Source organism: Xyrauchen texanus, chromosome 25 (assembly GCF_025860055.1).
Source record: "Xyrauchen texanus isolate HMW12.3.18 chromosome 25, RBS_HiC_50CHRs, whole genome shotgun sequence".
Taxonomy (NCBI): Eukaryota; Metazoa; Chordata; class Actinopteri; order Cypriniformes; family Catostomidae; genus Xyrauchen; species Xyrauchen texanus.
Genome location: NC_068300.1, coordinates 31901512 through 31916546, shown reverse-complemented (window position 1 = coordinate 31916546; position 15035 = coordinate 31901512). Strand labels below are relative to the sequence as shown.

Below are 15035 nucleotides of genomic sequence, written 5' to 3'. Positions count from 1 at the left end.
CGACTTCCCAGATCCATGGTTTTGCCATTTCCTGATACTGTCAATGATTGTTGATCAATTGAGTTCCCCAATCGGGTTCTTTGTAACAATCCTATCGCCCAGCCCTAGTGCACTTCCACAACCAACTGAAAATGACTAAACATTTCTTCAATATATAAAAATGTCCAAAGGCTCTCTTTCCTGTAAAGGAATGAGGTGCGCTGGATTTATAACAAAAGACAAAACAAGAGCATCATTGCAAAACGGAATGCGGCAAAATCATCGTTTTATCTTGATTATTTTGTTTTCATATTCATTGGAAGCCAAAAATGTAACTGAAAATAAAATTTGATTAATCGCCCATCCCTACTGTCATGTTAATTGTTACACATTTAAAATATAATTAATAATACAAACATAAAAAAGAAGATATCTGGAGCAGATGTATACAAAGTTTAATTTCACATCAGGCTGAGTTCACATTTGAGTCTTTGAAACTGTGCATGATTGCAAGTCATTTTCCGGCTAAGCTGACTTTTTCAAGAGCTGGATACTTACCAGACCTTATTGACATGTTAATTTTGTTCATCAAAACATATGCTTTTGCGTAAGTAGCCTAGATAATGACTATTTACAGCTAGGTATGCAAAAAATTTTAATCTGCTCATCAAGAAGGCTATTTTCAATGGTGTGTCGACTGCATAACTGCTTAAACCCTTTTATTCTGTGTACAGGTCATGTTTAGAACAATACAGTTGGTTTACTGTACACTTCTTACAGAACTATGTTTTTCAATCCTAGCCATCGTAACTGTTACTGGTTAACTATGGGCTGAAATATGTGCCACCAGAAACTGAATTTGAACCATTTATATTTGAATTTGAATGGCTAAATTTGAATAATTGCATTGAAAAACTGAATTTGAATCACATAATTTGAAATTGTATTGTTTAATTAAAATTGAATTTATTCAAATCTGAATCTGAATTGTATCATTTGAAATTGAATTTATTCGTTTGGAACTGAAGTCCAATAAAATTTGATCCTCACTGAAAATTAAACTCTCTATATATCTTCACATTCACTTCTCACAATTCAGATTCAGTTCTCAAATTCAATTTCAAGTTACTGAGACAGAGTTGGAGGATGAAGGAAGAGCAATCGAGCGCAGATCGATAGATAGCGTTCATTGGCGCACAGGACTCCTCTTGGGCCAATCAGCACCAATGTTTTGGAGCACAGTACGTTACCCGCCATGAAACTATGGAATTACGATTGTGTCAATAATAATGAATGTAACTTTATAAAACTGAACGTAATTTTCTGAAAAAGTTACGTTCAGTTTTATAAACTATCAAAAATATTCCATTACAAAAGAAGAAAAACACAATTAAAATGAAAAAAATGAACTCAGTCGCATGAATTTAACAGGCTGTTCAAATATGCTTCATTTGTTGTTAATGTTTTTCAAAGATTCGTTTTCGCAAATCGTGGATTCTGAATACATTGCCACAGATTTCGCTTACGCTTCGCAGTTTTTCGTTTGCTGTTTTGAGACAAACCTCTCGTGGGGGTGGGCTTAACAGTGATCTACTCTGATTGGATAGTGAGCTTTTGATGGACAGGTGCTCTCTGACCCGGATGTACAGGCGTCACTCAGTGGCGCGCATATTGGAAAGCTCTGCGGTGATTTGTAGTTATGCAATACGTCGTGCTTTGTTGTATTACTTACTAACAATATGTAAATAATATTTGACCTATAATTATATAATTTAATATTATATGAGACCTTCGATCGTCTAATAATCGTCTTCGATCAGTCTGTAAAGATGAGCTCTCAGGAGAGACACGGAGCGGCATCATCTTCCTCCTCCTCTTGTTTTTTATTTTTTTTTTTTAATGCAAAGAACAGGAACATACAAAAGAGAAAGCATACGTACATCACATAATATCAACCAAAACAATAAAGAAGACAAAAATAAATAGAAAAAAAATAATAATAATAATAAAAAAGATAATAATAATAATAATAATGTATATAACAATAAAAGAAGAGGTAGGGCCATTACATCACACAAAAATGTTCACATGAAGAGATCAAATGCAATGCAGATTCTAACAGTCCTTATGGCTTTCTTATTAGTAGATACTGAAATCAAATTGAGATAATTTTCTATTTCTTTTAAGAAGACAGAGAAGATAGGTTTGCATTTGTGAATATAGAATTTGCTTAAGAAAATAATTAAATTAATAACAAAACAGACATTTTCGTTTGTGGGGTCTGAATCAAAATACCCAAATATAATGTTTCTCATATGTATTGAGAAGCCTGGCAAAATCTTACACTTGATAAAAACATCAATATCATTCCAGAGCTTCTGAGTGTAATGACACGACCAAAATAAATGAACCACTGTTTCATCAGAATTCACACAAAAAGAGCATGTTAGCTCAATGTCAGATTTAAATCTTTGTATAAATTTCTTAACAGGATAGAACCTGTGTATCAACTTAAAGGACATTTCTTTCACTTTATTTGTGAGAATGAATTTCTGCTGTAAAGACCAGATTTTTTCCAATTAAGGTTACCAAACAAATTATTCCAAAAGGAAATAACAGGTGGAACAGAAATCAAATCCTTAAGAAATAAAGATCTTATAGTTTTTAGCTTTCGACTCTGAAAAACAGATTTGACCAACAGAAGTATCACAAGGTTTAGGAAAGGATGCAGTAGATACTGGGGTGAAGTAATTACGGTTTTAAAAGCATACATAAACCAGAGGAATAGCACCCATTACTGTAGCAAATTCTTTTGGGGTTACTGGTATTTGGTATTCAGAAAGAAATTCTGAATATCTGAATAAAAGACCTTGCTTATTAAACAAATGCTCCACTCCTCCTCCTCTTGTCCTTCAAGGCAGCTTGAAGTAAGTTAGTGTTACTGAAGTAACCAATAACATCGATAAAAGTTTTATTCATGTAACGTTACAGTGTGCAACAGTTCTGGCTTTATTTTGCAAATTTATTGTTTAACCACTTCAGCTCTGCAGGATATTTTGAATTTTTTAGAGAATTAGGCATATCTGAATTTAAAAGAGCGTCCTGCCCACATACATTGGAGTAAATGGATAGAAATTGTCTAATTTTACAGAAAACACTCTAAATTTCAACACAGTGGTGGAATATTGCATATATTTTATTATATTTATTCACAATGTTTTGATAAACACATATAAAATATCATATTTTTATATATTTTTTAATAATTTTTTATTGTCATTCACAAGTTTGCAATGCACTGATGTCATGTCATGATGTTATGTAGTTTGATTGTTTGCTCTTTTGCACAGTTATTATATTCAAGGACGTGTCAATGTAGACAGTGCAGATATCAAACTGGTCTTTATTCTACAGCAAGGCAGAAATCTTGGTGCAGATGCTGCATCTGCATCTGTACATAACAACCTTGAAATTCTTAACCAGTCGCTCGGGAATACCAGCACAAGGCAGGGTCAGCAGCAGTCCGTTCAGCAGTCGGGGCAGAGTCAAACAGTGGACCAAGATATGGCCAGGTTTCAGTTTTGCAGTCATGACAATGACAAAACAGCAACATTTTATTTAGCATGCATTTACAATACAACAATAAATTTGCAAAATAAAGCCAGAACTGTTGCACACTGTAGCGTTACATGAATAAAACTTTTATCGATGTTATTGGTTACTTCAGTAACACGAACTTACTTCAAGCTGCCTTGAAGGACAAGAGGAGGAGGAAGATGATGCCGCTCCGTGTCTCTCCTGAGAGCTCATCTTTACAGACTGATCGAAGACGATTATTAGACGATCGAAGGTCTCATATAATATTAAATTATATAATTATAGGTCAAATATTATTTACATATTGTTAGTAAGTAATACAACAAAGCACGACGTATTGCATAACTACAAATCACCGCGAGAGCTTTCCAATATGCGCGCCACTGAGTGACGTCTGTACATCCGGGTCAGAGAGCACCTGTCCATCAAAAGCTCACTATCCAATCAGAGTAGATCACTGTTAAGCCCACCCCCACGAGAGGTTTGTCTCAAAACAGCAAACGAAAAACTGCCAAGCGTAAGCGAAATCTGTGGCAATGTATTCAGAATCCACGATTTGCGAAAACGAATCTTTGAAAAACATTAACAAAAAATGAAGCATATTTGAAGAGCCTGTTAAATTCATGCGACTGAGTTCATTTTTTTCATTTTAATTGTGTTTTTCTTCTTTTGTAATGGAATATTTTTGATAATTTCTGAAAAAGTTACGTTCAGTTTTATAAAGTTACATTCATTATTATTGACACAATCGTAATTCCATAGTTTCATGGCGGGTAACGTACTGTGCTCCAAAACATTGGTGCTGATTGGCCCAAGAGGAGTCCTGTGCGCCAATGAACGCTATCTATCGATCTGCGCTCGATTGCTCTTCCTTCATCCTCCAACTCTGTCTCAGTAACTTGAAATTGAATTTGAGAACTGAATCTGAATTGTGAGAAGTGAATGTGAAGATATATAGAGAGTTTAATTTTCAGTGAGGATCAAATTTTATTGGACTTCAGTTCCAAACGAATAAATTCAATTTCAAATGATACAATTCAGATTCAGTTTTTGAATAAATTCAATTTTAATTAAACAATACAATTTCAAATTATGTGATTCAAATTCAGTTTTTCAATGCAATTATTCAAATTTAGCCATTCAAATTCAAATATAAATGGTTCAAATTCAGTTTCTGGTGGCACATATTTCAGCCCATAGTTAACATTCTTTACCGAACAGCTGTCATATTTGATCATAGGCTAATGCAAGTCATGAAATACACGCAAATCTTCAGCACATTTTTTCACTATTGTAGATTTGGATTACATGTCAATTATTTTAAAAAATGTCCTGACTGTTTTAATATGTTAAGTTACTTTTATTTGGTGATTTCCATTTAGAACATGCTATTATGGTTGCTTTATTGATCCTGCACAATTTATTCAATTGTTTTCAATAATAATGCTTGTATTCACTAACGTAGATTCTTAAAATGCATGTCATGTTCTTTATTTAATGTAGCCTACATTGATTATTATGCAGGTCAAGCATGTCGCAGATAAATGCCCATTTTCAGCTGAATTTAGCATTGGATTTTGCTGTTGGAAGTATTTTAAATGGGTTGCATACATACACAATGTTGTTGGCTGAGGGTTTCTTTCTTTTTAGACTATAGTCAAAAAAAGAATTGTTTAAACGGCAATTAAATTAGTCATTCTGCACATCCCTAGACATGAATACACACATGCAGCCATTGGCAAGTGAATGATTAGAATCAAACCAATAATATTAATTCAGAATCAAAATATTTCAAGTATTGTCTTGTAATATAACTTGGCTTTGATTAAGAAGCAGATACCATTATATCTTCTTCTTCTTCTTCTTCTCTCATCTAACTCCTCGATGACACTTATCCACATACGCACAATGCATTCCACAACCTGGGGGCCACAACTACAAATGCCCGATCACCTTTGGTTTTCAAACATGAACAAGGAACAGTGAGGAGTAACTGATTTGATGATCGAAGAGACCTAGGTGCAGAATAAAGTTAAATTAGATCAGCAATATACTGAGGGGCTAGACCATGCAAGGTCTTATAAACATACAGCAGAACCTTAAATTTAACTCGATAACTAACTGGTAACCAATGCAGGGAAGCAAGAACCAGAGTGATATGCTCTCTTTTCTTAGTACCCGTTAGAAGTACAGCTGTGGCATTTTGGACTGCTTGCAGACGTGAAAAAGATGACTGAATCAAACCCACAAATAAGGCATTGCAGTAATCCAGCTGGGATGTAGTAAGAGCATGAATCACTATTTCCAGGTCCTTCTGTGAGAGAAACTGTTTTAATTTAGCAATGGACCTGACAAAAGCTTCCTTTAACAATGGCATTTATCTGCTTCTCAATAATAAGTCAGAATCAAAGATGACACCCAAGTTCTTAACTCTATTGTGCCAGTTTAAAGACAGAGTACCTTTCTGATTTAGAGGGTCAGCGATACATAATGAAGAGCCAAAAGCAATGACCTCGGTTTCATCCTCATTAACCATGAAGACGTTTTCAGATATCCATAGTTTAACTTCCTCAAGACAGGAGATGAGATTACTGATGGAACAACAATCGTAAGACCTGACAGGAAGGTAAAATTGTGTTTCATCAGCATTTCAATGATAAGCGACACTGTACTTCTGAAAGATAGAGCCTAAAGGAAGCATATACAGAGAAAAAAAGCAGAGGACACAACATGGAGCCTTGTGGGATGCCAAATGTGAGCAGTGTTGAAGATGAGGAGTGATTATCAATACTGATAGAAAATGTTCTTTCCATTAAATATGAGGAAAACCAGCTTAATGCAACTCCCTGGATGCCAACCACCCTCTCAAGATGATTTAAAAGAATGCAGTGATCGATCATGTCAACTGCTGCACAGAGGTCTAAAAGGATTCAAATGGCCCCATTGCCAGAATCCAGGGAAACTAAAATATCATTGGTCACTTTTAACAGTGCAGTCTCAGTACTATGCAGTGACCGAAAGCCTTAATGAAATTTGTCAAAAATGTCACAAAATGAGCTGAAATATTCAAAAAATCTTAACTTGTGTTCTGCTGAAGAAAGAAAGTCATACACATCTGAGATGGCATAAGGGTGACTAAATGATAAGAGAATTTACATTTTTGTGTGAGTTATTCCTTTAAAGCCCGATGTGGCCCCTGTTCCAAACAAATGCCGTCTATTGTGCTAGACATGATGATGCACCAAGTGACCCTGCTTTTTTAATGTTTTTTTACATTCCTTGCATTGTTTTGAACATGTTTTATGCGCAACAATAACTCTCTGTTGGCATTAAGTCAAATTTAGACCCTACACATAAACTGATATAATGTTTGTTAAAATTTATTCAAATTAAAAAATAATTATTATATTATGGGGATCATTGTATAGAAAGTAACTTTTTCATCTTTTTATTTCTGTAATCATGTCATCCTTTTATTTATTTTTTTAAATCAGATTCATGTAGTGTTTACATTATCATAGATAAGTGATTTCTTTTCTAAATTGTCAGTCACAAACACACATAAAATACCTATATTTTTTATTCTTTCTGGCAAACAGCCATAAAATGGAATGTAAATTACAGTATGTGTGCTACATTTTTAAATTGCATTTTAAATAAAGTTTTTATTATAAAGGGGCATATATTTCGCAACTCTGTACTCAATACTCACTACTCATGAGTACTTTTAAATTAACTACTCTTTTACTCTTACTTGAGTAGTTTTTAGGACAGGTACATTTACTGTACTCAAACAACATTTTTTAAGTAACAGCACTTTTAATTGACTATTATTTTTCAGTACTCTTTTCACCCCTGCACATCCTTAATATATATGTCAAAATATCTATGTAGTTCTATGTAATTTGCAGTGTAAATGCAGCCAAAGAGGATTCATATTTTATCCCATTAGAATTTGTAAGGATTGATTCTACTGAAATTCATATAAAATTGAAATTCTATTAGCCATCTTGTGCATATTCCTTTGGGAGTTTTTGACTAGGGTGGGTATGAATCACCCATATTGTGAATTGTGTGACCAGTTCAAAGCAGTACAGACAATATTATTCACCCATTCAAGCTGTGCAAATATGTGATATGGACATAAAACAATATTTTAACCTTTGCTGATGATGATTTGAAAGAAATTTTAGGAATACGCACATACATTAAAGGCGAAACATATTTACATCAAAAGATCTTTGATCACATACAGTAAATGGATCACTGCAGGAAAAACAAAGAAGACATCCCTTTTATACTTTCTCTCTATCACTCCATCTCTCTCTCTCGCTCTCTCTCTCTCTGCTTTGTGAACTCTGGTGACACCATAAGAGGATATTGAGAGACCAACAATAGGCTAACAGAGCGAGAATTAAAGGGGACAATAACCCAAACACACATACATCAACACAAAAAAAACAATGCCACTCATACGTATACATAGACACACAGCAAATGGATCAAATGGGCCACATTCCACAAAAATACAAAAACACACAAAATCCATTTTAGATCACCAGAAAAATCCTTTGTCTGCCTAAAATGTATGATACAAAATGATAGATGGATAAAGGGATGGGTGAATGGTTTAAGGCAAAGCCCTTGAGAACACAAGGATGCTGGCCTACGCGCACACACACACACACACACACACACACACACACACACACACACACACACACACACACACACACACACACACACACACACACACACAAATTCAACACCATTTGAGCAAGGATCACATTTCAAAAGCCATCCAAAGCCAACTTTTGGGCAGGACACCAAATAGTTCTAAGAGCCCTTGCTTAACAAACATGTGAGAAGGCCAATAAAGCCCATGTTTGCATGTCTAACAAAAACAGTAGCTTCCTTTCTTTTCACCTTCCTTTAATCTTTTATTCGCTTTCTTTTCACCTTCCTTTATTCTTTTACTCGCTCATTAATGTGACAATCAGTCATTTAAATAACTTTGCTCGTGCGGTTGTGGTGAGATAAATTTAATCTGACCTACAATACACTGAGCACAAACATGATAAAGAGGCTTTAGGACAAAACCTCTTAAATTAGTGGATCATGTTTTAGAGTGTGGAACAGATCTGGGGCCATTGTTGCTGTATTCTTATAGTTAAAGGAATGTTCTGCATCCAAAACAACTTAAGCTCTATGGACAGCATCTGTGGCATGCTGTCAATTACCACAGAAATACATTTGAAAATGTTCCTCAATTTGGAAAAAACATACAAAATATTGTGTTTACACTAATTCATTTATAATAGAATTCTATGGGGCAAGTCCCTACACCGAGATAAACGTTAAAATACAAACTGTTTTGAGAGTACAGCCACAAGACTTAAACATTATACTTGTTAAGTTATAAATAGTGTGATAAAATAACTCACTAACCTTGCAAAGTTTCTTTTTTACACAGAGAAAAATCCAAACAAAGGAATTATGCACGAAGTTCATCCACCTAAATGGATGATTTAGACAACTTTACAGCTCAAATAACATGAAATAACATTTTTGAATGGAAGAATCATAAAAATCATACAATATTCTTAAAAGTGCTTTATCAAAATACAAGCTTCATATTTCTGCTTTTAAACAATCTGGAATGACTTGCACCATAGACTTCTATTGTAAGTATAATACACAATATTTTTGGACAAGTCAAAATTATTTTCTGTGGTAATCAATAGCATGTCACAGATGCTGTTGATAGAGCTTAACTTGCATTGAACATTCCTTAAGGATCAGTACTTCAGTTGATTATTGCAAGGAATGTAAAAAATGAAAGGGATAGTTCACCCAAAAATGAAAGTTCTCTCATTATTTACTCACCCTCATGCCATCCCAGATGTGAATGAATTTCTTTCGTCGGATGAACACAAATTAAGATTTGTAAGGTCCATACAATGCAAGTGAATGTTGACCAAAACTTTGAAGCTCCAAAAAGCACATAAGGGCAGCATAAAATTTATCCATTTTAATCCAGTGGTTGTATCCATGTTTTCTAAAGTGATCCAATCATTTTTAGGTGAGAACACCCAAAACTGATTATATTGCTTCAGTAGACAATAATTAAACCACTGGAGTTGTATGGATTACTTTTATGCTGCCTTTATAAACCTTTTGGAGCTTCAAAGTTTTGGTCACCATTCGCTTGCATTGTATGGACCTACATACAAATCTTTTGTGTGTGTTCTGCAGAAGAAAGAAAGTCATACACATCTGGGATGGCATGGGGATGAGTAAATAATGAGAGAATTTTCATTTTTGTAAACAATTTCTTTAAGCTTGGTGTAAATTAGTTTTGTTTGTTGCTTAGTGAAAAGACAAATATGACAGATGACATTTATTTCCATTGAAACATAGCGTAAAATGTCTGCTGATGAATCGGTTTAAATTAATACATTTAATTATTTGTGTTCTCAAATGACAGACTGAGTAATGGCAAATGTCTACCAGTCTGATAAAAAAAAAAAAAAAACTGCTCAACCATGGAATCACTTCTGCTGATAACATACAAATACACATTGAGCCAAAATATACACCCCCACCCCACTGCATGTCAATCTGAGCAACACAGATCAAAAATGACTCTCTTTTTCTCTCTCCCACTCTGTACTTCCTCTATATTTTTGTCAGACTGCAGAGTGTGTGTGTTTAGAATCAGTGAGTGCACATCTCTGCTTGTGGGTCTAGCATTTTTACATCTCTGCAATCCGTCTGTATGCATGAATGAATGAATGACACGCTTGTGTCCATCCGCTTAATGCATTGGTGGTCCCTTAGGTAGAAAGAAGACTGCCCGCACTCTCTCTTCCTGGGATTGGCTCAGTGCTGTTGGGAGTGTGAAACAGGGCAAGAGGGGGGCTAACTCAACATCTGTGCCTCTCCTTTCTGACGAAGCTTTATATGAGCACTAACACAAACATGCTTTAAAACAACCATGCTTTATATGCATCAGATGTCATTTGGAAACTACTGCTATTTTAAAAAGTGAATCTGTACAAAATGAAACCTTGCAAAGGAATTACTTTTATAACAGGAGAACAATTGGCAATATATGTGCAAGAAATGATCTCAAAGCAGTTCTCTTTATGTAAGTGCAATTTAATTGTCTAATTAAATGCCTTACATTCAAATATGAGCTCTCTCTAAATAAACTGCTATGCACAAACTGATTACAAAGCAAGACTGAATTATTGTGTACTCACACCTTCACTTTCTCTAAGGATGCTTAGCAAAATGTGCTTAAATATTGATAATATGCTGCTCCTTGAATACAGCACTAATTAAAAGCCCTGCTAATTGGCTAAAAAACAACAAGATGTTTGCACAATCATAATTATCTAACATTCCTTGGGGGAAATGTTATGATTATGTAATTTGTTTGCCAACTTTGCTAGTGGCAAAACTATATTTATACAAAGCAATCTTATTCTGGGTAGTGCATACTTTTATAAATCACTGAATTGACACACTCACACCTATGAACTGGGAATGTTTTAAAGGGATAGTTCACACAAAATAAGGCTAAGATTTTAGCCTGACTAAGGCTAACATCTACTTTTTTTATTTGATGGAAGAAAGTCAAATTGGTTTGGACCAACATGAGTTTGGTGAGTAAATGATGACAACATCTTTTTGGGTGCAATATCCCTTTAAGAAAAACACCTGAATAAAAAAGGGATCTGGTTTAAAGTCAGATTAGGTCTTGCTGTCCATTTTAACACCACACTGAGCACCACACACAGTACATGTTACTATGATTGCGTATGATTGCCTTGAGGCTAAGAGTTAAAATATATATTTCTCATGATTACATGAAAGCCCTTGAGAACAACCTGAGCATGTGTGTGTGAATGTTTTCATTCATCATGGTCATGTAGTATGTCAGGTAGTGTTTATGTTTATGTCCAGCTGTGGACCGATGAAGTGACATTCCCCCGAGCGGGTTGAGCACAATGTCAAAATAATGGAACAAATACATCTTTAAAAACCCTCAATGTATGAGTCACACCACACCAATCACCAACTTTGTAAAGGAAACTCGGCACATGACATTCAGCAAAGAAAAACAGCATCACAACATACAGATAAAATGTCTTTAAGTAAAGTATGGTATAGTATAGTATGGTATAGTATAGTATAGTATAGTATAGTATAGTATAGTATAGTATAGTATGGTTTGGTGTGGTATGTTATAGTACAGTAATATTGTGATAGAGGACATCTGTTGTTTGCCTAGGAGACCAAAGCTTGTTGTCACACATTTTAATACAGTGAATATTTTTAGACTAGGTTCATTTTTGAAAGTCAATGTCTTTATGGACACATAAAAGTTCAGACTATGAAAAGCTATTGAACATTTTATCCCTGATCATTTACCAAACGTACTGCCTCACCATACGGGGTAAGTTGACACATTGGGAACCTACACATTATTGACACTGATTTGCTAAAAATATAAATACAAATTAAAAAAGGTTGTCTTCCACAACATATCTGTATTTAAAATGTATTACGGGATATTTAATAGCTTTTCAGCTAAATGTAAACACTAAAACAGTTATGAAAACAAGGAAAGGTAACATACATAGATACAATATGTAACAAATGTTATAATTATTAAATGGTAAAAAAAAAAAAAAAATGTATATAGGCTAAAAGGCATGTGACAACTTGCCCCAACCAGACATTAACGGAAAATAGCAACAAAATCTGTATTCTTACCTATATAGTTGACACTTGTGCCAATGTAGTTTTATTGTTTTCAATTGTTTACCCAACTATTTCGATTCAGAGGGTAGAATTTACAAAACCTATTCTAATTTAAGGCAGTTTTGAACTGGAAATTTTATTTAAAATCTTGTAGTTACTCAGGTACAGCTCTTGTGACAACTTCCCCATGTGACATCTTCCCTACTGTCACGCGCAGCCCATGTTTGTAAATAAACATTTGGCTCTTATATAAATCCATTCATATTTGGATTCGTTTGTTTAACACAGTAAATAACAGGACGGCACAGTGACCTTACCGTCTACAGCCATAGTCGGTATAAACGCGTATCTCTCCGTGATTGCCTCAGTAAGTGTCTTCCATGCTTACGGGTGTCTGTCCTGTCCTGTCCAGTTGAAGAGAGAGCCGGTTCTCCTGCACGAGCGGATCGATTAGATTTGGAGCAAGAGCCAAATCAGTGCGAAACTGAGTGATAGATGCATTCACATACAAACCCGAGACAGAAATGTCATTCATCATAGAGAGCGCTCTGAACACCGTTGGCAAGTTGAAACTCCTCCCTTCGGTTTCTCACCTCAGTGCTGAATGTAGCTACTCCCGAGCGAGCGCGCGCGCTGCCTCTGATTTACACATGTAGCATTGATTTGGCGGTAAATGATATTAAACGCAGTGCAGTAAAACGCGCGTGAAATTGAAACTACATCTAGATCAATTCACGTAGGAGTACGTTAGGAACATTTGGGACAAATCACACTAGAGCACATGTAAACACAAATGCTTGTTGACCAATGTGCAAAACACAGCTTTATGTGGCTCTCTGCTGTTTTTGCAGTGTGTAATTGAATAACAAAGCATTTTATATAACTTTATTGACATTAATAAGTCTTGAAAGGTGCAGTTAAGTAAAGTTAAAGTTTAAAGGTAACGTTTTCCTTATTTAAAAAGTATAAATCCTAAAGAAATTAATTGTAATTTGAAACATATAGACCTATTTCATGTGACATCACTGTATGACCACGCCGCCATGTTTGTGACTGCTTTGTGGGATGCGGCAAAAGTCTGTAAAATTTTTGTTTCAATTTATAAATCTTGCAAAGGTGATACTGCTGTTTAATTACCAGAGCCAAAAATGTAATTTTTCTTTCAATAATGTTTTATATTTTAAGTGACATGGATTAATTTCGCCAAAGTCAAGCAGCAATGAGAGAGCACGGCCTTTGCTCATCAGTTCAGACGTGTTAGTTATCTATACTATTGTTTGCCAACCACTGTGCCGTGGCCCACTAGTGTGCCATGAAAGATTGTCAGGTGTGCTGTGGAAAATGATCGTATTCCACAAAATAAATAAATGCATGAAATAATAAATAAATAAATAATTTCAGGGATACAAACTCCTCACCTTTTGGAGAAATTTGCTATTTTGAAACCATAATCGGCCACTTTTGTGATTGTGAAGAGCATTGATTAATGTGTAAAAGTGAGTGATATTTATATGAGTTAAGGGTCTTTCACATGACTTGCGTCAGCACTGCAGAATACATTGATGTCTATGAAGTGACGTCACACCAAAGTGTTTTTCACACACACGTTTATGTAATGTCTTTGAGAGTACTAAGCAACAAGAAATATTTAAAAACTGTCAAAATTTGTGAAGAGGCATTGAATGTCTCATAATTTCTTTTAATTAAATATTACCTTATCGTTTACGAATATTAGAAACCCCAATTATTGAACTAATTTAAATTCACCAAGAAAACGCTTAAACCTAAACATAAACAAGTAATTTTATTACTTTCTGCTATCAAAGTAACTGCAAGCTTTTTGCTCTCTTTCAAATTCTTGTTTTCAATGTTTATTGTGCACACCTCCCGCTTTTTTACATGGGGAAACTCCTCTCTGTGACACATTCTGCAACTCTTGTCATGTGGAGGGCGATGCGGCGCTTGACGCTGGGTTCAGCCTCCAGAACCAAATTAAAACTGCCACGAGAAGTCGTCTGTCCGAGGCAAAGATGCTAAATCGAATGACAATTGTCTCAGCATCAGTCTCCCTTGATGCGTTTGATTACGCACAGGCGAGTTTAAGACGATGCGGACCAGGCGGAAGGTTTGAGTTGTCGATTGAGTTCTGTTCAGTTCATTTTTTATGTGTTTTGTTCATATTTTAATCGTATTTGTTTTTTGTAACAATGCGTTGTTCATATGTCATGTTTTAGTGGCCTCTGCTGTCACTGCTGGGAAAAAAACATTCATCTGCTTCGTGTCTCTGTTGTTCATCTGTTCTCTTCATAAATAAATAAATGTAAAATCTACTATATGCTCGTCCTGCAAGTTTGTGAATGAAAATAAAAGCTATTAAATGTCTTAGTATCATTAAAATATGAACATTTAAATGACGGGCAATAATAGATTATGACGGAGTTTTATGACCCTGTCCGTCAAAATGACGTGTGATGAGAAAGTCTAACGCAAGCACTGTATGTGATTTTTATTTTTATTTTTTGCATTGCTGAATTTCAAACAATACAAGTAAACACGCTACTAAGACGGACCGAAAACATGGACAAGTTCTTGAAAAGGAAATATATGGTTAGCCTATGTGGGATAGTGGTGTGCTGTCGCATGTTTTAGTCGTAAAAAGTGTGCCGTGGCAGAAAAAGGGTTGAGAA

General features: G+C 35.0%; 1 protein-coding gene across 1 annotated transcript in view; it reads right to left on the bottom strand.

Moving 5' to 3' along the window:
• LOC127618575 (sterile alpha motif domain-containing protein 10-like) overlaps positions 1-12858 on the bottom strand; it is a 111101-nt gene extending 98243 nt beyond the window's left edge. The window contains exon 1 of the mRNA XM_052091119.1: positions 12666-12858. Coding sequence (XP_051947079.1) covers positions 12666-12678 — 13 coding nt within the window. The 5' untranslated portion in view covers positions 12679-12858. The remainder of the gene's footprint in view (positions 1-12665) is intronic.
• Positions 12859-15035: the final 2177 nt, after the last annotated feature.